This window comes from Artibeus jamaicensis, unplaced genomic scaffold, assembly GCF_021234435.1.
Source record: "Artibeus jamaicensis isolate MK-2021 breed Jamaican fruit bat unplaced genomic scaffold, CSHL_Jam_final scaffold_660, whole genome shotgun sequence".
NCBI classification, from domain to species: Eukaryota; Metazoa; Chordata; class Mammalia; order Chiroptera; family Phyllostomidae; genus Artibeus; species Artibeus jamaicensis.
The window spans coordinates 2,475,321-2,500,155 of record NW_026522052.1 but is presented as its reverse complement, the minus strand read 5'-3'; the positions used below and the strand labels follow the sequence as shown (position 1 = coordinate 2,500,155).

Below are 24,835 nucleotides of genomic sequence, written 5' to 3'. Positions count from 1 at the left end.
TCCCCTTCATTAGGATTTCTTTTGTGAAATTCCTGTTCGAACCATTTGCCCATTCTTTTCATTAGATTCTTTCCCTTGATTTGGAGAAGTTCTTCACCTATTCTTGGCGATATTTGTTGCAAATACCTCCTCCCACGTGATGGCCTGCCCTTCCTCACTTCCCAGCTTTGGGAAGTAGGGCCGGCCTGACAGCAGCCTCACGCAGAGCCCCGCTGGTCCCGGGGCTGCCCTGCTGCCCCATCCCCGCCATTCCCACCCGGTCAGCCAGAGCTGGAGGTGTCGCCTCCCCGCGGTGGCCCTGCTCACTGCCCGGCGAGGCCGGCGTCGGGCGCCGGCCTCGATCTCCAGGGCAACGCTGGGCGACGTGGGTGGGCAGGGACGGGGCGGTGCCCGGCGGGGCGAGGGCGGGGCGGCGGCGGCCGGGAGGACTTGGCCGCGGGGTCGCGGCGGCGGAGGAGCGCAGGGAAGGTGAAGGCAGAGCAGGTGAAGGCGGTTGCACCTGGAAGGGGTGGGCGCGCGCCCGGTCGGGGGGGCGGGGGCACGGAGGGGAAACGGGGCAGTGACCCGGGAGAACTCGAAGGGGCCGACACGGACAGCATTTAGCACCAGGACGGGAAGGGCCGGCTGTGGCCGAAGCAGGAACCGGGGCCCGGGGGCCTGGGAAGTGGGTGGGGCAGCGGGCCGGCACCCGAGCCGGCTTCCGTGCCCAGACTCCCAAGACGCTCTGCCCTCGGTTAAGGTCGGTCTTGGGCACCAGCCCCGCCGGACCCTGGCGCGTACAGGAATTTAAACCGCCCTTCTGCCCACTATTGTTTGTCCATCAGAGAAAAAACAAAGGGAGAAAACAAATCCGAACCGCCTATGCGCAGCTCTGGCTCGTTCCAAAACAGGGCAACTTTTTTTCTCTCATTCATCTCGGTGAGCGCAAGCGGGGTCCCTTTCACTCGCTGTAGGAAATTGGTTCCTCCCAGGGCTAGCGGACTGGACCCGCGGTATCCCTGTGGGTCTTTACGAGATTTGCCTGCCTCTCTTGGTCAGGAACTTAAGTAGAAAACTGTTGGGCCGCTAGGGAGCCACCTCCATTACTTTTAAAATGCCCCCTTTCTCAGTAAGCCGAGCTACCGGCTACAACTAAGTGCTCTAGGGCCCGGCCCATGGGAGGTTGGGTAGGCCTCCGCAGGAGACCCAGCTCGGCCGGTGGTGTTTGGCTTTGCTTTCTTCCTGCTCTCGCAAACTTCGTTAATCTATTAACAAAAAACTATTTCCTTTATGGACATTTTTTATTGATAAACTGCAACAGACACTATCTCATTTAAGAAGAGAAGTTGAAGAGACTAATGTCACGAAGGAGCATTTTCCAAATTGAGATATAATGACTTTTAAGCTTTTTCTTTAAGACCCCCAAGTACGGCGACTTGAAGTCTTGCAGTAAAACGGACGTTTTAAAACCTTCAGTGACTTGATTGATTTGCTGCTTTGTAAAAATATCCTAAAAAATAACAATTCATCAGCTTGCCAAATTTAAATTAATACAGTAGAGTGAAATAGACGTTATTTTTAAAACAAGAGACGATACAGCAAACCAGTCTGTACACTTAGACAATAATATTTCCACACGAACGTTACCTTTTGTCTGTTTTGTTTGCTAGGTGCTTTCCTCCAAGGAATTGATGATGTTTCTTGGGAACGTTAGCAACGAAGTCAACATAAGCAATACTAGGAATAGGAATAAGGTCATGTTGATTAACTAAAATTAGGATCTAGCAAAAAAAAAAAAAGCAAACCTTTTAAAGCAAATTTTGCAGCAATCTCGATGTGGATGGTTTCGTAATCTGACCTACAGAAAAAAAATGGCATAAAGGCAGTGAGAGAGAGAAGTGCCGGGTGGAGATGAAAGGGAGCCCAATCCAAAACCATCATCTCCTGTCAGGCTGTGGTGAACTCAAAGCACCCTTTCCATAAACTGCCTCCTGGGCCTTCACAGCCGGCTCTCAGGGACACTCTTAAGAGAGTGAGAACAGATCTCACCCGTTATTCAGGCCAATCTCCCGACACTCCGGGGGACAGCATCTTTTTCAGGTAGGTGGGCATCAGGCCTCTGCTGTGAATTGCTCAGTGGTAGAATTCACAAGATGGCCAAATCTTTTGTTGAACAGTTTTAGCCATATATATACACATACACACACACATTGTGTTGAGATTGATGTCTGGTAACGACCCCCTAAATTACACATTCTGATCTAGTAGCAGCCTGGATACCAAAAAGACCTCCAAATGATGAAGGCAGCCAGTGCAGGTCTAAGGAGCCAAACACCTTCCCTCTGTACAGTTCTGACTGTGGAAACCACACTCTTGCTCCCTCTGCCTCCTTTGCTTTCCAGAAGACAGACCATGAACCTGTTTTACTGTGTCCATGAATACAACTGAACAATGACATATTTGTATCAGTGCCCTGGGTATTTGAAATAAAGCCATCAAAGTCCTGTCCATAATTACCACTTGGCATGTCCAGGCTTGTCTGTCAGAGAGCCTTGGAAGCTGGAAAAAGAATGTGCTTCCGCGAGCCATTTGATTCCCTCAGTGAAGCGGCTCTTGATTACTCAGGCTGGTTTGCAGCTCTTCGTCACATGCATTCCTCCAGAGAGGAAAACACAATAATGTTGCCAGTGGACTTACTTCTCACACACGAAAGGGTGCACACAAAAGCCTGCAGATAATATAACGAGGGTTTTGTCCTCATCTAAATTTTTGATTAACATTGCAATTAAAGAGATTTCAGAGTAACCACAAAGTAACATAAATATAATTTTTTTAGGTAATGCTTTGGTGAACCACAACTTTAAATATTCAGCCAACTGCTTCTATCAACAAAAGTATCCCTTGTTAATTTTTGTATTTTTTTCAAGATGAGTCATAGTAAATTAATTCCCAAGCTCTCTGTTCAATCACCTGTCTATCGTACCAACTTAAAAGTTCAGTCTACAAAGTTAACTTTTAAGAAAGAAGATTTACATCTGATTTCGAAAGACTCCCTGGAAGCTGATTCAGAAAGCCTCACTCAAGAAATTAATTCCCCATCTGAACTTGAAGACAGAATCCAGGACCACAACGTGGAGACCGACAGCTTGGAGGGAGAAAGCCGTCCGCGGGACAGCCTGAGTGAGACCGAAGAGGAAGCAGGCAGAGCAGCAGCTCAGTTGGCCAGCAAAGACGACCTCCGTTCTTGGGACGATGGCGCGAAAAACAGGTGAGAAGCTGGCTTGTGTAGGATACCGGTGCCTTTTGAAATGTTAAATAATTACTGGTCTCAAATCCATTTGAGAGTGAGGTCAAGCCCCCAGAATGAGCCTGTGATGTGTGTGAGCTAGGTCGCCACACATCAGAGGGCAGCTCAGAGCTGGGCTTTTGGCCACAGTCATTGTTTTTATTAAGAAATATGCAAAAGGCGAGGAGAGGTGTTAGTAAGGGCATTTGCTTTTCTTATGTTCCTTATTTCCTGTCCATAATCTAAGTGTCTCCACTGCTAATATAGAAAAGTGCCATGGCTTTGAGTCAGGTGGTCTTGGTTGGGTCCAGGCACTGCTGTTTAGTGTACAATTTAGAATAATTACTTGACTCTTTTGCATCTCACTTTTTCTCACCTGTTAAATGAACCAGCCTGTCTTTCTCTCAGGTCTGCCATAAAGGTTCGTAAAGTACATTCTGAGGTTAGGTACCTCCCCCAGGGCTTATATAATCATATAAAGATTCAATTGCTAATAATCAGTATATATTTTTTATCCTCACTTCAGGACATTTTTTTCATTGCCTTTAGAGAGAGGGGAAAGTGGGGAAGAGAGAGAGAGGAAAGTGGGGTGGGTGGGAAAGAGAAAGAAAGAAAGAGAAGAGAAGAGAAAAGAGAAGAGAAAGAGAAGAGAAAAAAGAGGAAGGGAAACATTAACTGGTTGCTTCCCTTATGTACCCCAACCAAAGATCAAACCCACAACCTGGGTATGTGCCCTGACTGGGAATTAAACCTGTGACCTTTTTGGAGCAGGATAGCACACCAACAGAGCCACCTTACCAGGGCTCTAATAATCAGTGTTGTGAGGCATTAACTTTATGCTATAAGCTACCAAACTACAAGAAAAAATAAATTTGTGTAGTATTATTCATAGTTTTAATGAAAATATAAATGCGATAGAATATAGAAGTTAAAAGCTATTGATTAGAAAGATGTTTTAGTGTGGTGGTGAAGTACATAGAGTCTGAAACAGACTGTGGGGTTCAAGGTTACTAGCTGTACGACCTTGGCCAAGTCCACTTAATCTCTCTGTACCTCAGTTTCCTCATCAGTAAAAATGGGATAATAATAATGGTTACCTTACATAAAATAAATTATGACACTAAAATAAATTAATATATAAAATATATAAAGAACTGAGGGCAGAGACTGACTATGTTGTGTATGTGTTAGATTTTTTTTAATTAGGGGTAAAATATATTAAGGATGGCACTCCTAGAACTTGGGCAGGTAGGGTTTCGGAGACAAGGTAAACTTGGTAAAAAAAAAAACAGAATAGAGTGACGTGTGTGGCATAGTAAGGAACTTTGCTTGATGGCAGAGGGTCTGTCTGTTCTCAGTGTCGGGAAGGTGCTCCGAGCAGGGGCCTGATCCTAGGGGCACACCACAGTGAAAACAGCTCCTACTCCAATATGGCCCTAAACACAGAACTCAAATGACTTGTCCAGCGAGTCACAGTCCCAGCGAGGGCTCTTTTGGAACAGAATTTGCATGTGGTCCTCAGCCTTTTCTTTACGTTCTTCTTTCCATCCTTCTTTCATTCACTGGGAATGTTGAGTTTAATCAAGCTTACAGGGGATCTCAAAACACAGTACAAGTGATAAGTGCTGTCCATGGGGTGCAGCCCCAGTGCTGCGGGCAACAACGGGCTCAGGAAGGCTTCAGGCAGCCAGCGGCACCTGGTGGCTGGGGGGCCTGCCAGGAGGAGAAGTTGCAGGTGCCCGGGGAGGGCAGTGAGGTAAAGCAATGTTTTTATTTAAATTATATTTTACTGATTATGCTATTACAGTTGTGCTGATTTTCCCTCCTCTAAGCAGCATCCCCCCACTCCCTAAGGCAGTCCCCCCACCATGGTTCATGTCCATGGGTCATGTGTGTAAGTTCTCTGGCTACTCCTTTTCCTATACTGTACTTTACATCTTCAAGGCTATTCTGTAAGTATCTCTTTGTATTTCTTAATCCCCTCACTTCCCACCCATACTCTTACAACTCCCTCCCATCTGGCAACCATCCAAACACTCTCCTTCTCCATGATTCTGTCTGTTTTTCTTGTTTGCTTAGATTGTTTTCTAGATTCAATTGCTGATAGATTTGTATTTTTTGCCATTTTATTGTTCATAGTTTTAATCTTCTTTTTCTTAAATAAGTCCCTTTCACATTTCATATAATACTGGTTTGGTGATGATAAGCTCCTTCAGTTTTTTCTTGTCTGGAAAGCTCTTTATCTGACCTTTGATTCTAAATGATAGCTTTGCTGGGTAGAGCAGTCTTGGCTGTAGGTCCCTGCTTTACATGACTTTGAATATTTGAATATTACTCTAGTTTCTTTTGAAAAATCAGCTGAAAGTCTTAAGGGGACTCCCCTGTAGATAGCTAACTTCTTTTCTCTTGCTGCTTTTAAGATTCCTTCTTTATCTTTAAGCTTTGGCATTTTAATTTTGATGTGTCTTGGAGTGGTTCTCTTTGGGTCTATCTTGTTTGGGACTCTCTGTGTTTCCTGGACTTATATGTCTATTTCCTTCACCAAATCAGGGAACTTTTTCTTCACTATTTTTTCAAATAGATTTCGATTGCAGTCTCTTTCTCTTCTCTTTCTGGCACTCCAGTGAGGTGCATGTTGGACTTCTTAAAGTTGTGCCAGAGGCTGCTTATACTATCCTTATTTATTTATTTATTTATTTATTTATTTATTTATTTTTGGATACCTTCTTATTCTTGCTTGATTGCTTATTTTTTGCTTCCTTATGTTCCAAATCAGTTATCTGATTGTCAACTTCATCCACTCTACTGTTGTTTCCATGTCAATTGGTCTTTATTTCAATGAGTGAATTGTTTGTTTCTAACTGGATCTTCTTTTTACAATTGGTTGTTTGTTTGATTATATATTAAACATATAATCTTTATTATATATCTTACATTTAGTACCTTATACCCCTCTCCCCACGGCAGTCACCACACTGGTGTCCATGTCCATGAGTCCTTTTCCTTTTTACTCCGTCCCTCTCCCACCTAACCTCCCCCCAGCAAGTAGCTGTCATCTGTTCTCCATCTGTGAGTCTATCTCTGTTTTACTTGTTATTTCAGTTTGTTCATTAGATTCCACATAGGAGTGAAATCATGTGGTATTTGTATTTATTTGTATTTCTCTGACTGGCTTATTTCACTTGGCATAATGTTCCCCAGGCCCATCCATGCTGTTGTAAGGGGTAAAATTTTCTTCTTTTTTTATGGCCAAGTAGTATTCCATTGTGTAAATGTCCCACAGTTGTTTTATCCACTCATCTATTGATGGACACTTGGGCTGTTTCCATATCTTGGTGATTGTAAATAATGCTACTAATGAGCATAGAGGTGCTTATGTTCTTTCGAATTAGTGTTTTTGGTTCCTTTGTATATATTCCCAGAAATCGGATTGCTGGGTCAAAAGGCAGATCCAATTTTAGTTTTTTTTGAGGTATCTCCATATTGCTTTCCACAGTGGCTGCACCAGTCTGCATTCCCACCAACAACACAGAAGGGTTCCCCTTCTTCCACATCCTCACCAGCACTTGTTTTTTTTTATTTATTGATGATGGCCATTCTGACAGGTATGAGGTGGTAGCTCAGTGTGGTTTTTATTTGCATTTCTCTGGTGGTTAGTGATATTGAGCATCTTTTCATATATCTATTGGCCATCTATATATCTGACTGGATATTTTTTTATGTTGTTGAGGTCCTCACTAAGTTCCTTGAGCATCCTTATAACCAATACTTTGAACCCTGCATGCAATAGATTACTTATATTCCTTTTGTTTAATTCTTTTTCTACAGTGTTGATCTGTTCTTTCATCTGGGCCATGTTTTTTGTTTCCTCACTTTGGCAGCCTCCCTGTGTTTGTTTCTGTGTATTAGGTAGAGCTGCTGTGACTCCCTATCTTGGTAGTGTGGCCTAGTGTAGTAGGTGTCCTGCAGGGTCCAGTGGCACATCCTCCCCTATCACCCAAGCTGGGTGCTTGAGCTGTGCCATCTGTGAGGGCTGAGTATACCCTCCTCTTGTAGTTGAGCCTTGGTTGTTGGCAGATCAATTGGAGGGATTTACCCAGGCCAGTCAGCTGCAAGGATTGACTGTGACCACTGACCACCAACCTCCACCTTCTGTGGAGGATCAGCTGTGCAGGGGTAGGGCGGTGGTGCTCTGACATGATCTGTAGCTGTCCACTGGGTGCGCAGGCTCTGGGGTTTCCTGGGTGGTGCAGGCCAAGGTCAGCCCCAGCCTGTGTTTTGCCCTGGGGCCACCCTGCCTGAGCTATAAAGCAATCTGAGATGGCTGCTATTTGTGCTGGGCTTGGAGATTCACAAGGGAAGCCAAGCTGTGAATTTAGTCTGTCTGCTGCTAGTGCTGGGCCTGGGGCCACTTAGCAAGAGGTATGGGGGCTCACTAAGGCTGGCTGTTGCTTGTTTGAGAGGATTTAGAAGTTGTGAAGCATGAGCCAAGACCAGCCATTCATATGGAAAACTCTCTGTTAACAGCTTGGGTTGGGTCTATAAGTTAGGTGAGATCTCCACAGACCCATTCTGTATCTCTACCCCCCTACCATTCTTGATGGATCTGATTTTTTTAGTTTTGTAATTGTCAGACTTCCATTCAACTCGATTTCTGACATTTCTGAGTGATGGTTGTTCTATAATTTAGTTGTAATTTTATGTGGTTGTGTAAGGAGGCGAGCCATGTTTACCCGTGCCGCCATCTTGACCAGAAGTCCCTAGCAATGTTTAAAGAACATTATTCTGCAAGCTGGCATATTGTGAATTAGAAGATAAACACACAAGGGACAAAAAGACTCCCATGGTAAAGTCCCAACAATGATGACAACTATTAACAGTAACAGTATCTCTTTTTATAGGCCCAATCTAATTTCACTTAATTCTTCATTATCATTCTGTGAGAAAGTACAGTTATGCATTACCATTGTGAGATAAGGAAAATGAAGCTAACAGGTGAAGTAACTGGTCTAGTGCCATAGTGCTGTGAGGGGATATTTGTTATTTTGCTGTTGATGCGGTGGTTTTCTTTTTTAATTTTGACAAAACGTAACCTAGTGAACAGTATGGAGAAAATGGTTTAACCCTATTACTGTCTTTGTTTCAGATATATATTTTTAAAGACATAACAGTTTTCTTGCTCCCCATTTCAAATCCATTGTCCTGTTTTCCTCCTCAGAGATTACCAGTACAGAGTCTTTCGTAGCACTCTTGTATTCATTTCTGTCATGGGTAATTTATAATTAGTGCAGATTATATATATGTGTACATAACACACACACACACATACATATATGAATTGGTGACAGATTAAGAATAATGACGGAAGGAACAGGAGAAGCCAGAGACCACTTTAAAGTTCTAAGCACAGTAGCTGGCATTTACAGCGTGCTTATCCTGGCCCATCACGGTGCTAAACACTTTACATGAGTTACGTCATTTAATCCTATGGCGGCTCTGGTAGGTGGTCACTATAATGATCCCATTTTAAAGGTTGTAGATGAGGCTTAGAAAGGTTATATTATACCCATTTATTACATCCAGTGAGTGGTGGAGCAGAAAACTCAGGCAGTCTGACTCTGTGCTTTAAACCATGTTTTTCTTATGGCTCTAATGTAAGGGAGTCATTCTCTTGGTGATAAACAGTAATCATTTTATTTACAGAAATGAGGGCATTGGAAAGGAAAGCTCTTTGGCAAGGGACAGGTATGCTTGTCTGTACTTTAACATGAAGAAACCAGGACAAGGATTTATTAAGTGACCTTGTTTCCCCAGTGTTGAGTTTTTTCTCTTTGAGCTGATGCTCAGGGACCCAACTTTAATCTTGCTCTTACCCAAGGACAATGTAAATACCACTCAGTATATTTGAAAATAAATAATAATACAAAAATTAAAATTATGGTTAGGGCCTTGGCCTTCTGATTCAGAGGTCCTTAAATAATGCTCTGATTCTTTGACTGATTAGCCTTGGAAATGTTTAATGATAGATTATAGTCCCCAGGGTTAAAACGGGTTATATATCACATGTGAGGAGGACAGTTCTCCATTACAAGGAACACAGAAGTGAAGCATTTGGCTAAATAATGCCTGAGAAATAATATCCATGTGAGTGTTTAGTTATCATCCCTTTCTCTACCTACTTAGGTCTTGAGAACTTGCCTGGGTGTGTTGTCACGTGGATCTGGTAGTTCATGAGCCGTGAAGGAGACAAATTGATGTCATTCTCAATATAAAATTCAAGTACGCTTTCATTTCTGTAAGGTAGATGGCATTCTGGGAATTGTAGTTCAAAAAACTAGTCAAAGTCTTGTCTTAAAACCGAGGAAAATCTTCTTGCTTTTATAAACATTTTTAAAAGCTGTTTGATGGGGGAGGTTAAGAATAGTATAGGAAATGGAGAAGCCAAAGAACTTATTGACATGAACTAAGCAAGGGGAATGCTGGAGGGAATGGGTTTACTGGGTGGTGGGGGATAACGGGGAGAAAAAATGGGACAACTGTAATAGCATAATCAATAAAATATACTTAAAAAAATAAAATAAAGCCTGCCTGACAAATCCCTTGAGCCCTGCTCTTGGGTTTTGATGTTACTAGAACCTCCTCCAAGCAGTTACTCCTTGTACCTCACCAAAGCCAAGCCATAGTTCAATGTACATGGATTAGAGAAAACATTTTTTTAATGGAAATTGGAGCTGCACTGACTATAGTGAATGATTCAAGAGTAGAGGGAGGGTCTTCACATGATAACCCATCAATGCCACTCGAGAACTAGCCTTATGACCCTTGGCGCTCATGAACGAGAGATCAGTGTCATCCTAGAGCATTAGAAATAACTGCTTCAGTCGGGGCCTTCTGAAACCCCCTGTTTTTAAAAACTCAGAGAGCAGCATTATAGTGCCTAGTATGTGTGTTTGTATGTGTATATAGTCTGGTTCACAGGAACATTCAAGCGTAATTAGCTACCATTTGTAGACTACTTGCTTTATGCATGCTGTCTCATTTACCCTACAGGGGCCTCTTAGGTAGGCATGTATCCCCATTTTGCGGCCAAGGCACTGAGGTTCTGGGACTTGTGTAAGTAAGTGTTATGTAGTTATCAAGAGGCAGAGCCTGACCCTCTAATTATACGTATCTAGATAGGCGATCAAGGCTGATCTGATAAAAGATTCCACTTTACTATCCAACAGATATTAACGGTATAACAATTTTAATATGGATTAAGCCGAGGCCAGAGTACAGATGCATATAGAATTATTCATTTTATTAAAGTCATCCAAATTTTGAAGGACTCTGTGCCCCCAAAATAAATGAGCATGAACTGTGTCTTACTTAAGGCAGCAGAGTCCCAGTAGCCTCCGTTCCTCCTCCTCTCCTGGCAGACAGAGGCGCTTATTCCTCGAGGTCTATAGGTGTCTTCCTCTCACCTCCTGGGAAGCACCTCCTGCAAAGAAATTCCTCTCTTCTGTCTAATAAACCACCTTGTGCTAGAAATCACTGGGCGGGAGGAAGGCACCATGAGCAGTTAAAAATTAAATCGAATAGTCAGAATTGTCTGAAAGAAGGAGGCTCAGTATAACAGCCTGCATTTTTTATTGTTTTATGGAGATACATAATTTTTCCACACAAATGCTTCCCTGTGTATTGTTTCAGATTAATAAGACCACAATTGGGTGGAGTTTTGAATGATGGTTTCTAGGACCTAAACAGCAGCACTGGATAACCAAAAAGGTTAGTGGGTAAGGACCAAAACTCCGCAAGTTTGCTACCCCTCAAATTTCTCGGACTGCTTTGTGTGGCACAGTGGGAACCCTCCCATAGGTGTAGAGATTTTATTTTTGTTTTTTTGATCTGATGGGGAGCATAAAAATGACACTTGAGGCTAGGTCTAATATTCTACTGTTATTAAGAACATCTGAGAGTTTCTAGGAGTCAACTTTCATTTTTGGGGTGGGAGGTTCTAGCAGTATTCATCTGTGTTGATCTCTGTCGTTTTTAGGATTGATTGCTAGCAAGTACATCACATTGCACACCTTATTCTAGGGATTTCACACAGTATTTTGGGGAGAGATGGTAACAGTGTAGCTATTTCAGGTCACACAGGAATAGTAAGTATATTAGAGATGTGACGTTTGGTGAGAGGTGTTAGTCATTCCTGTTCTGTGTCCATTCATGTGCTCCCACTCTGCACTCCTCAGAGCAGGCACGGTGCCATTGTAACAGGAGCAGTCCGAGGAGGGATTAGAGAAGATGTGAGGACATGGACTGTGTGTAATAAGGGCAGAGTCCCTGCCAGAAAGCTACAGCCACAGGGACTCTTTGGGTTTATTGCCTTCCAAGAACAACCATTTCCTTTCTAGCTTATTTCAAAGTAGGGATGCATCACCACGTTAAAATAGGTAAATAAATAGTGAGTTTGAAACCTTTCAATGTGTAATTTAAATTTATATCACCTGCAAGTACACGAGTTCATCAGGAGAATTAAGAAGATTGATACTATCCTGGCTGGTGTGGGTCAGTAGACAGTACTGGTCTAACAACCAAAGAGTCACTGGTTCGGTTCCCAATCAGGGCACATGCCTGGGTTGCAGGCCAGGTCCCCAATCAGGGAGCACATGAGAGGCAACCACACATTGATGTTTCTCTCCCTCCCGTCCCCTCTGTCTAAAAATAAATTAATTAAAATATTTTAAAAAGATTAAACTAAAGGGATAGTTTAATTCATGACCTTTATTGTTTTCATTTATTTCCACTCTATGGCAAGTTTGAAAATAGAGGAAGCTATGGTAAGTATAATTTTTAATGTATTGAATTTAAAATAAGTGCTTTTCCCAACACTTAACCATAGATTGCCAAGTTTCACATGACAGGCCCAACCCAGTTACTAAAACAGTGGAGTTTTAGAGCCATTGGAGCTCTTCAAGTTCAGCCTAGTCCCCTCATCACACAACAGAGGAAACTGGTGCCCAGGGTAGCGGAGGACTCACTCCGCACACAGCTATAGTCAGTGGCAAAACCTGGCCTGGGCCCAGATGTTGAGACCTGGCCCTCGCTTTTCCCATGATGTCACGGCTACCTTTAAACTCCAGTGCTATGAACATCTGGCTTCTAAAATACAAGAAATTCTACCTAAAGAAAGTCCATTCATGGGTTACGCTATCTAAAGAAAATGTAACACCCCAACATTTTATATAAATCTGGGTTCCTGACTCTTCACCCTTGTTTCTGGAGAACGAAAAGAACAACCAAGTCCCCCTGGTCTGGCAGAGCGCTGTCGACTTGCCCTAAATGGGGGGAATTGTGTTCTTGGCTGCTGTGTCAGGCTGCCTTTGCAAAGATACAGCATTTGCTGCACAAGAGACAGACTGAGTAGAATCGAGGTACTGGAATTCCACGGGGCAGTCGCCAACATGCCCTCTTCGGGCAGCTTATTCTCCCTGGACTCACAGATTGTCCTGAGCCAAGACTGTTCCTGACACGTCTTTCAATGTGGGACAAATATCTGGTTATTTTTCAGCCATAAACTTGTTGTTGAAGAAAAGAAAGGATTTTAGGTGGAATTATCCAGAGTATGTAGTTGCTGTAAATAAAATTCACTAGACAACAATTCAGCCCTTCAGTCTCATGTATTCCTGTAGGCAGTCTTGGGCCTTCAGTTCATTGAACCACCCTTTTTCTATTTAAGTGTTTAATTATTTTGTCAGAATAAATGCCTGCATTAAATGAAAATTTCTGGGTTGTAAATATCCTTCCCAAAGCATTCCAGTGTATTTGAGGAACCATTTTATTTCATAATTGCAAAAGTCATTTTTTAATTATTTGGGTTTTTTTTTCATTTGATTTACTTAAAAGCTGTTGATAAAAGATTAAGAAGAGCATAGAATTCAGAAATCCTTGGAAACAGTTGTCAATTTTATAGTTCTTAAAGAAGCATTAAAAACTTTACACTTAAATAAAGATCAAATTTGCTGTTCATATGCATGAAAGATTTAATGGCATACAAATCGGCAATAATTTTCTATTTAAAAGGATTAAATTAAACCTAAATCAATAATAACACGTGCAGTTTCAATTTAACCGTCTACTTTAAATAAAATAGCAAATAAATAGCTACTAAATGATTAATAGCAATGCTTTTATTCACCTTCTCAACAGGCAAAATGGCTAGTTACTGAAACTCTTATCATGTGTACAAAGGATGTTAATTGTGCTAGAAACATGCTCTAATTTTAGTCATTTTTTGACTGAATACTGTACTGAATATGAGGCTTTTCATTAGATGGAGATTTTATTTTGTTTTGTTTGAAGTTGTCACAGTCATTAATTAAATATGGTCCATTAAAGCCAGCAAGTGCCATGAGAGACCCCGCCCCTTCCTCCCTGCATCCGTTTCTAACCCAGCATCTGAAGAGGAGACCCGGCATCTGTTGCCTCAATGCAAACAAAAGCGTTTCGTGCTCACTGTCCATGTAGCATTTCTATCAGCCGCGGCGGAAGAGAAATGCCTGTTCTGTGTGGGGATGGTTACTGATGAAGGAGCACTTCACACTTGGTCTGTCCCCAAGTGTTGACCTGGACCACGAAACACAATTGAGCATCTCAGCACACAAGCCCAGCACAATGGGGTTCTTTAGTGTCATGTTCTATTTCCACCATTAGACTTGCTTCTGTAAGGATTACAGCTTTCTGTGCTTGTGATTTGGCAAAACATAACCTCCCATGTGTCCCAACGTGTGATTTCCATCGAGAGAGGGTAGAGGGAATATTGTGAGATTGTTGTCACAGGTGTAAATGGTGAAGTGTGATTAATGCTCTGTTAAGAGCTGCATTTTCAGATTCTGTCTTGTATATGTACATTATTAGAGTGTCTCTTCAAATGAGTGGTTCAAAAACATTTTTCTTAGCCAGAGTTGTTCATTTTGTCTGATTTGTTTCAAAACCCTCTGTAATTTCTAGATTCTACTTTAAACATCACTCTTGCTTCTATGGCATTTAAGAATGGAAATTTACTGGTGTGGCTTGGTGGATTGGAGCATTGTCCCAGAGACCAAAAGGTTGTGGGTTTGATTCCTGGTCAGGGCACATACCCAGGCTGTGGTTTCAACCCCTGGTCACGGTGCCTGTAGGAGTCAACCAATCAGTGTTTCTCTCTCACATTGATTTTTTTTCTTTCTCCCTCTTTCTCCTTTCCTCTCTCGTTGAAAACAATGAAAACAAAATGTCCTTGGGTGAGGATTAAAAAAATAGAAATTTGTTGAGGCTAGAACTTCTGAAAGTCTAAGTAGTTCGAGTCTCCTAGTTTTATCCTCCTCACCATTTTTCAGCAGTTCTTAAAACATTCCGTCACACAGAGGCCCTGACATTTCTTAATCTTACTTCCCAGAACACAGTTTTGACGGATTTGTTCATGACGTTTAAGTTGTATTAAAACTGCATTGTTAAAACATGGGTTCATTTTTTCAGGCCACTAAGATGCCACTTAGTGCATCACAAGACAACTTTGTACCCTGGCAATAACCTGAGCTCTGGGGAAAGAACCCCAGGGGCCGTCAACAGGAAGCATGGTACACGACAGTGTGGCCTGGGGCCACTGCAGGGAACACACGGCAAGCCAGCGACCAATGAGAGAGCTCACTGGAACGCGCCCAGAGCTCGCCCTCACCAGGCCCTTACTCTGTGTGAGGGCATAGTCCTAAGCTTTTATGCATTTATAAATTTGCTTAATCCTTTCAGTCACACTCTGAGGTGGGCACTATTATAGACCATGCTGTGTTGTTGATAAGGAAGTGGAGGCACAGAGGTTTCCTGACTGGCCCACGCACACACAGCACCTGGTAGCACCAGGAACTCAGTGCCGGCAGTCGGATTCCAGGGCCCTTGTCCTGAGACGCTCTGCTACACTCCTTCTCAGAACCAGAGTACTCCCTGTGGTCACTCAGAGAAGCGCAGCAGCAGGGAGAGTCCCTGGGACTGAGGAAGGTCTACACCAGGACTGACTGGATGTCATGCCACTGTCAGCTGGTGCTGCTCAAATGCGATGACCAATGAGAGTGCCGGTATTTTCAGTAGTATTACTGCCCAGATAGAAGTCAGAATCCATTTCCTTCATTGAAGACCAACTAGTTTAAGAGTAGACATTCCTTGGTTATTGAGTCTTTTGTGAGTTTATCATAGGATCATAGAACAATAGAGTTGGAATGGACTTTGTGATAGATTCTAGTGACTGAATCTGGAAATAAGAGATTAACATATTTTCGGTGACAAACAAGGTTATATCCTCCTATTTTAAATATGCGTATTCTATATCTCTTTACCTATGTAATTTGTTACTTGATTATTATAGTTGATGCAGAAGCCAGCCTTCCTCACTAGCACGCAAGGCCAATCAGCCTGCTTCTGTTTTGCTCACCACTCCATCTTCAGTGCCCAGTACCTGGGGAGCCGCTCAGTACATATTTGTTGACTGGCCAATTGACTGATTGATCAATTCACTAACTTCCATGAGGCAGGCCCTGTGACAGTGTGTGCTTCACTGCCACCTTTGGGAACAGCTGCATGATTAAGGGCCACCTAATGGACAGGAGCCAGGTGCTGGGACAGACTGCCAGGTCTATATCCCAGCCCCTCCATTTGTTAGCTCTGTGGCCTTGTGAAACTTACACAGCTCTCTAAGGCTCAGTTTTTTTATCTATTAAATGGGCATAATAATAGTACTGACCTCATAGCATCGTTCTAGGAAAAAAGCTAGAGATTCACTCTAAGCATTCCCTAGGTCAGCACCCGCATCCTTCCCCATGCCTGAGGAGCGGGACAGTGGTCCCCGTGAGGTGGGTCACTTTGAAAGGCCTCCAGCCCCTTCTTTAAACACTGTGAAGGACTACCTGGTCTAACACCTCCCAACCCCCAAAGCCTTATAGCCTCTGTCGATAATTCCTTTCAAAAGCTCATCATTTTCACTGTCCAAAAGTGTTTGTGTCACTATGTCTTTGCTCTCTAATTACATTGTTTTTGCTAATTAACTTCAAACTCTGAAATTAATTTAGTCGAGCCAAACTCCTTCATAGAGTTTATGAAGCCCTTCAAGATGTGACCTCTCCCTCGTTCTGAGCTCTGCTCCTCAGCTCTTCCCGCTCCTGCCCCCCACTTCACCCACACAGAGTTTGTTCTTGGACAGCACCATGTTTCCTTTCCCCTCCATTCTTTTCCCTCTTGTTCCCTTGGCCTGGCACACACTTCCTGTGGCCCGAGGCCTCAGCTTCTCCCGACCCTACTGAGGTCTGAGGACCCCCGTGTCACTCCTGTTCTCACTGAGTCTTTCCTAGCCTGCTCCCCGCACTAGGCTATGACCCACTGCGGCGTTCCTCGGGCCCCCAAGCACTCAGTAAATACCTGTCTGATCGATGCGTGGGCAAATGGATGAGGAAAGTTCAATTCTGTTGAGTCAAGCAAATCAATGCGGAGAGTCAAGTTCACTCTTTCCTTTTAATGTATCATGGATATGAGGAAACAGCACCTTTCTTCATTAGAAAATGTCTTAAATCTTTGCTTGCTTGAAGCTATACCTGGGGCGGGCCTTGTCTTTCATTCCCACCTAAACAACCACAGTGGAACCTTACCTGTGACAGTGCAAGACAAGCCCTAAAGTCAGTCACTAATCCGGTCCAATGCAAGAAGCTTTTTTGCATGTTTATATTCTAATTTACTACTATTGGTTTTTCAAATAAATATTGAATACCACATTTGTGTTGACAGGAGTATTTTTAGAGGCTCAGGTATTGATTTAAGGAATGCTTTCTGATTCTTCTGTCTCTGGCAGAGGGCAGAGCACTGGGTGAGGGAGGGTAGGCTAACCCGCAGTGCCCGGTGCCCACAGCCATAACCAGGTGAAGGGGCAAGGTCCCCACAGTGAACAGTGAAATAAGTCACATACAGAATGTTAATTCTGTATTATTCAAAATGAGATATAATGTCTCATTTTGATCCTTATGGAGTCCTGAGAAATAGACAGAATAAATATAATTCATCCCCACTTACAGCGGAGAGACACTGGCTTGAGGGGACATGGTCTGCCAGCTGGTGCTTAGCCACGTAGTGATAGACCCAAACTTAAGCCCAGCTCTGTCCAGTCCCAAGTCCTGCGTGTCCTGCTGGACGGCTCCATGCCCTTAAGACACACTCAGTGACTCATAGAACAAGCAATAGGCAGAGCCAAAATTGTGGTGAGTTCCCAGGATGGGCCATCAGACAGGAAAGCTTATCTGAGCCCCAGAGATATCGGTATCATGTGTGTGTGTGTGGGGCGTGGCAAGTCACACAGTCTGGTGTTCAGTTTCCTGATAGATGAGGGCCATCTCCATCCAGGCATCTTGCTGGAGGAATGCATTCATTCTTCCCCTGGTATGTGACAAAGGAAGACCCACCTGCTCCAGAAAGTTTTCCATCTTAATACGTGAACTAAAAAATTCACAATGACAATTTAGCAAGACGTGGGAGTTTTGGCTTTTTGCTCTAGTTTTTGCTTTGTATCAAATCAAAGAAATCTGGGTCCCTGTTAAGAAGAGTAAATTAGCGTCAGGTGCACCATTAGTTTGTTTATCCAGCACAAAATCGTGTCCTCTGTAAATGGGAATATCAAATAGCATAAAAACGCTGGCTGATTTGCATTTTCCTTTTTGATTAGAGGATTGCATCTGCTGAACTCAAGGGAGGAAAATCTCTCCCATTTAGCTTTTGAAGATCAAAGGGACCAGTAAATATGCCATATTACCAGCATTTTTTTTTCTTTTTTGGTGAAGCCTGGAAGGTGCTTTACAAATTGAGACTGCCATGGGGAAAAGAGAGGACTTTATTTGGGGTCAAGTTCACTTCCCTCAGCCAGGACAATCAGTTTAACCTTTTATTCAAATAGGGCTGCCCTACAGCTTCAAGTAAACCCTGACCTGTCTGCTGAGTTTTCTGTGCAGAGACCTGAGCTGCCACCTGATTCTAAATCTTGGGGATTGTTCTGTAGTGTGTTTGATAAAATCGACAAACACAAAGTGAACTGAAAAGTAAAACCATTGACAAGGAGGAGAGCCTGTGCAGGAATTCAGCTGGGATGAATCTCGTTTCCTCCTGAAAGGGAGTAGATCGAGACAAGTGTCCAGGTAACGCTCGTGTTTTCCTTCTTAGATGAATAGCCAAATGTGTGCATGACCAGCTAAAGCATGAAGTCAGCTTCGTCTTCAGCAGCTGAAATACTTGCGGTGTGCACGAGTAATAGCATTTCTCGGACCAGTCATTGGCTGGTTTAACGTTAGAGACACTTGTTTGACAGTTGTTTTCTGGTGTTTAGAAATTAACTGTCCCCAGTTTCTAGTCCCTATTTTAATAAAATTGAATAATTAAGACCTTTTTGCCATTATGGGTGGTGTGCAGGCCTAATTTGAAAATGCCCGAGACATGTCTTTAACATGTCGGTAGTAAAAGGAAAATTATAGGAGATGGGTTGAGATTGATTTAAAATAAAATGAGCAACTAAATGTAATGAGTAAATTTACCTTAACTATTTGGCATTTCTTTTCTGCTTTGGGCAGCCAACACCCAGAAGAAGACAAATACTCGGATCTCCGCTATGACCCAAACTGGAAGAGTAAGAGAGAGGAAGGGCAGTCACTGAGTGTGGAAACATCGCCAGAGTCTCCAGACAGCCCCACAGAGACTCCGGCTCTGGGTCCACTCTACCCTTCCAGGGAGACTTCGCTGGAACTCCCAGGGGGGAAGGGCGAACAGAAAAAGAGCCCACAGAGCGAAGCCTCCTTACTTGGTAGTGAATTTTTAAGCCCAAACTATGAGCACGGCGCCCATCGCAGCAAGCTGTTTTCGGAGTTGAGCGACAATGACCTGGCAGAGAAGTCCAGCAGCCTGTCTCTGTACTCGAAGAGTCCCAAGTCGCGCAAAGAGGTTTTCTCCTCAGGACCATGTGGCCCTCGGCGAAGGAAGTACAAACAATATTTTGTGGAAAAAAATAAGCTGACTTTGGGATTACCTACCCCTAAAATGGACTCTTACCTTCAACTTCACAATAGAAAAAGGGAGGACATGCACACAGAACAGGTATGTACCAGCTACTTAAAAATCTCACCAGCGGTCTCTCCCTCCCGGGAGCTGGCCCGTGTTTTTCCCATCCCCCCTACCCCACACCAGCTTCACCCTTCTCTCTCCTGATCTCCAAGGGCTTCTTCTTTTGACTCGGTAACTTGTTTTCTGAGCTCAATTTTCCCGCCTCTGTGACTCTCTAAATAAACTTCCTCTTATAGTTTGAGTCTTGGCTCTGAATTCTTTCCAGGCCAGAACTCAAGTTATAAAGGGAAAAAATGTCATCTGAAGCACTGAACTGGAATTTGCCTTTGTTCGAAATGGCTGGGTATCCCTTCTGAGAGATAGTGGCGGCAGTGTTAACACCTGCCTGAGTAAATCTAATGCCCTAGGGAATTATTCCACAAATTCCTACAGGCAAAATAAAAGTTTTGAATGGTTTATACTCCTGTAATTGCTGCAATTCAATTATCTCTAAAATGTTTTCATTGAAGGAACTGTAAACTTTATTTAAACTGCATACTCCAATGGAGAAATTTTGATTCCCTATGTTGGTTGCCTTTGCAGCACTGGTTTCCAACCTGATTAGCTGCTCCCAACACATTGGAGATGACAGGACATTCAATAGTGGCAACTCACGTACAGAAGTAATTCCCAGTCAGATCCCGTGTACTTACCAGGTGGGAGTGGAAGGAGGGCAGATACAACATGGGGTATTTTTTAAATCCAAACTATTCTATTACCTTTCTAACTCCTGTTAATAATCCCTACAGCATCCGTTATTATCCTATCCCGATTAAACCTTAGTCTGTCCATCTGTAAAATTAGAATAATAATAATAAATGTCCTCCCTTGCTCATCTGACCATTTTGAAGGTAAATTCTATCCCAGATGATGGATTCAAAACCTATTGAATCCAGTAAACTTAGTTCTACTTCATGGGTGCAGGTAAAGGTCATATCAACCCAGTGTGTAATGAATGATTCCACTGTGGACACGAGAAGAGAGTGTGGTTGGATCCGAGTGTCCACCACCCTTATTGGGGGGAGCAGCTTGAAGTACATCATCTGCTATGGTGGGGCCAGAGCAGGAGACCGTGTGACATTGAGTGGGGATTCCCGTAACCCTATTCCAAACCTAAATGGGTCTCATCGAAAGTGCTGTAACCTAGTTTAACCTGTATTTTCTGATGGAACAAGAGAGATGGGGTGAATGCTTGTGATTATTTTCTTGATTTAGAGCTCCCTTGAGAAGCAGCACCTTGCTGGTTGCTAGATGTCATGCTGCCAATTCATGACTTACTTAATAAAGACAATTAGATATTTAAATTTAAAAAAAATTTCTTTTATAGTCTAAAAGAATTATGTCACATCCTTGCCTTTGTGACTAATAATAAGACGGAGTGGGTGTCATAGATTTAGCTGAGTTATCAAAACAAATATTTAGCTGAAGTGAAGCAGAGTTTACAACATTTTGACCCAGTTTTAGATGTTTAATGTACTTTTTTGTTTTATAAAACCAACATGAATTTTGAATTTTGATCGCTCATTTAAAATTATAAATAAATTTGATGGCCTAGTATAAGTGAAAAATATTTATAGCTAATTATTTCTCCCAGGCTAGGATATGTTTCAATTTGTTTTAAAATGCGTTGTCAGAAGAAGCTGATATAAAAGGAGAGGCAAATAGGCTAAAATAAGTAGTTATATTTCTAATAATAAAAAGGAAAAAATGTTAACTATAAACTCTTTCATTGCTGATATTTGATTGTTAAGTAATTATAACTTAATTTACTAAACCTTGCTGGGTTGAGCTGAATGTCAGTGATTCCATAGCGTGGTTTTCATTATGCCAAGGAGACTTTCGGGCATTGTGGGCTTGCCCAGTCTTTAAGCTCATGATTTAGCCTTTAGCCATGGACCTTGTCCATTGCTTTCTCCAGGTTCAAATATTTAAGGGCTGGTTGCTAATTGTATTTAAAATTGTTTCATAACCATTTCTAACATATAGTTTCCTCATTTTCTATTCTTTTAGAAGGATAAAAATTAGTTTGACCTAACAATGATATGATGATATGTGTATAACTTTTTAGTCCATGTTATAGTCAGTCACATGAACCATATTACTGTAAAATAATTATTTAAGAACTGTGTAGTCTTTTGTGCCAGTGCAGATTATATATTTTCTTATGAGCAGGAACTATGCTTTGAACAGATATTTTTAAAGATTTTATTTATTTATTTATTATTAGATAGAGGGGGAGGGAGGGAAAAAGAGAGAGAAAGAAACATTGATGTGAGATCACATCCATTGGCGTCTCTCACATGCCTGCAACTGGGAACCTGGCCTGCACCCCAGACATGTGCCCTGCCCTGGAACCGAACCTGCAACCTTTTGGTTCGCAGGCAGGCACTCAGTCCACTGAGCCTCACTGGACTTATTTTTAATCTTCATAGTAACTAGCCACCCTCACTTCAAGGACTCAGTAAATATATGGGGACTGAAAACTACATCTCTTCCCTTACATCCAGACTTGACCCTCTTCAGTCTAACTTGAAGTTTATGTGGGCAAAAAGGTATTCCTAAAGCAGAGGTGTGAACTCCTGGCTGGGTATTAGAAGCCCTGAGAAACTAAATGTTGGGCAAAAAGTGATTCTCAGCTTTATGCAGGCCACTTCACATCTCTGAGTGAGAATTTGAGCATCAGAATTTTTTTAGAGACCCTCCGGTGACTCTGATGTGAAGCCTGATTTGAGAAGCTTTGCTTGGGACGGAGCAGAGGCTCTCACCCTTGACTTCAAATTGGAATCGCCTGGAAACGTTTGAAAGCCCTGGAACATTCACCATGTGAAGCCCTGGAATTCTCATTTAATTCATTTGTGGTATCCCATACACATGGGGAGTTTTCAGGGCTGGCCCAGGCTGGTCGCTGGTCCAGAGCAGTGGTCCTTAGTCGTTAGCACAGGTGAGATCCTCTGAGGGCTCGTCAAGCCAGGTTGCTGGACAGAGCCCAAGGACTTCTGGTTGGGGAGAAGTCAGGCTGGGCCCAAGGGTCTGAACTCTCTACCTGGTTCCAGAGGATGCCCCTTCTGTTGTTGGGTGTGCACTTTGAGAACCACTGATCTTTTGCTTCTCCAACTTTAAAGTGCTAATGAACTACCTCAGGATCTTGTTAAAATACAGATTTTGACCCCAGTAAGTCGGGGGCAACACAAGGGCATGCGTTTGTAACAAGCTCCGAGGTGACACCAAGGCTGCTGGTCCACGGACCACACTTTGAATAGCAAGCAGTGAGAGTATAAAGGACATAAAGCGTTTATCAGAAAACTAAAGCCAAAGTGGGGTAAGTCAGTACCCACGGAGCTTCGGTGATCGCAGTGGCCTCTGGGGGCTTTCCTGTGATTGAGAGGCAGGAGGGCGACATGGGGACCGTAGGGTACACTGAGCAGCATCCTTCTGTAAGTCTTTTGGATTCGAACATCTGTTTTCCTCTTCTAATTTCTTTGAAAGAGATGACAGATGTCTTACAACTAGGAACATCGAGAGGATAAATAACATCTATTGTTGAATGAATGAATGAATAAATCTCAATTACCATGACACACAACCAAGAAGACTCAGCTTTTTAATTTTTTTTTTGTAAGCACCCATGCCCCCTTTGAGTCAGACTTAAGGGTCTTAAGTAGTGTGTTGTATTTAGGAAGATTTGGAAGTGAGTCTAAGAAGTTTCTAACATCCCAATAAAACTCTCTATAGTTTTGTTAAAATAAGACTTGAAAAGCTGATTATGAAGTTCACATGAAAAATCGGCATAAATAATAAAGACAGCTCTGGAAATGAAAGGTTCTGAGAGAATATAGCCCTACTAGATAGTATAGTGTATTATAAAGCCTCAATAATTAAATTTTAAGGTAGTATTTAATGCATATACTAATAGAAAAATGGAAGAGCAGTACAGAAAGTCTAGAAATAGAACCAAATTCCATATGAGAATATAAGATCTGAAATGAAAATTTATTTGATGAAGGCGGGGCCACAAGTCAGGGAGGGAGTCGGGAGCTGTTCAGTGAAACAGCTGGGTACGCCACCGGGGGGAGAGGTCAAGTTGGATCCATACCTCATGCCATCCGACAGGTGAAATTCTAAATGAAATATTTAATTTTTAAAAATCACAAAAATACTATTAAAAATAGGAAAATTCTCTATAATCTTGAAGTTGTTTAAAATCAAGAATCTATAGATGATTGATAACTTTGACTCCATAAACATCAAAAACTGTTGTAGGAAGAAAGCATATGAAAAGATCAAAATATGAAGAACTAGGGGAAATGTTTCTAACTTATATCACAGACAATATACTAATATCTTCAGTACTTAAAGAGCTCCTAGAAATCCATAAGAAAAAGACCAGTGCTCCAGTATAAAATTACAAAAAATATATGAAAAGATAATTCACAGAAAAGTTAATACATGTGGTTATTAGGTATATAAAAGATCAGTTATTATAAGAGAAATGCAAATTAATACCACACTGAGATTCCATTTGCCTATAATTAAACCAACAAAATTTCCCAAGTTTGATGAACCTACAGGCAAAAAGTATAGTCAAGCTGGTGAGAGAATAAATTAGTATACCAGTATGGGGGAAATTTTGTTAGTATCTATTTAAAATGTAAATTCACATACCCCTTGAGAAAAGTGTCATGGCGAGGAGCGTGAACTTTGGAGACAGGTGGGCCGGCCCCAGTTCCTGCTGGCGTGTGTCCCGGAGCAGCCTGTTCTCCCTCCCACTGCTTCAGTTTTTTCATCTTTGAAATGGAGATGATAATAGTTCCTTCCCCATAAGATTATTAAGAAAGTTGAGTAAATGAGTTAATATGTGTAGAATGTATAGCTCAATGCTTGGCTTAGAGCAGGCGCCATGTAAAGGCTGGCAACGATTATTTTTGTTTGACCCAGCACATTCCACACTTGGGAGTTTCTCCTCGTTACGTGTGCGCAGTTCTGAAATAGCTCCTGTGCAAGGTCATTTATTTCACCCTCTGTGCAATAAGAAGACTGGAGACCACCAACTGTCTGTCATCTGGGGAGTACTGACATACGTCACAGGCACCCAAACAAGGGAGTGCAACTGCAGCTGCTTCAAAGCCAGGATGCCGGGCCAAGAGGCCCCACTGGAGTGTTGCCCCGGACACCAGGGGGCTGCTGGTTCGAATCTGGGCAGGCACAGACCTGGGTTGTGGGTTCAGTCCCTGGTCGGGGCGAGTTCGGGGAGGTGACCCATTGGTGTTTCTCTCCCCCGCCCTTCTCCCTCTCCATTTCACTCTCCCTGCCTCTCTCTCTAAAGAATCAGTGAACATCTCCTCACTGTTGTGGGTGAGGGTTTAAAAAGATGAGGATGATCTTTGTGAACTGTTACAGACAGCTCATCAGGGGTTATTATTAAGAGAGAAAGGT

The 24,835-nt window shown here is 42.6% G+C and overlaps 1 protein-coding gene across 3 annotated transcripts in view; it reads left to right on the top strand.

The window, feature by feature from the left end:
• The first annotated feature begins 409 nt into the window (after window positions 1-409).
• The window catches only part of JHY (junctional cadherin complex regulator), an 84,883-nt gene continuing 60,457 nt past the window's right edge, over window positions 410-24,835 (top strand). For 2 of the 3 annotated variants that reach the window (XM_053659481.1, XM_037138294.2), the window contains exons 1-4: window positions 410-483; window positions 1,650-2,079; window positions 2,816-3,247; window positions 18,877-19,396. In XM_053659481.1, the coding sequence (XP_053515456.1) occupies window positions 2,907-3,247; window positions 18,877-19,396 (861 nt within the window). In that variant the 5' untranslated portion in view covers window positions 410-483; window positions 1,650-2,079; window positions 2,816-2,906. The remainder of the gene's footprint in view (window positions 484-1,649; window positions 2,080-2,815; window positions 3,248-18,876; window positions 19,397-24,835) is intronic. The other variant, XM_037138293.2, reaches the window with a different exon arrangement.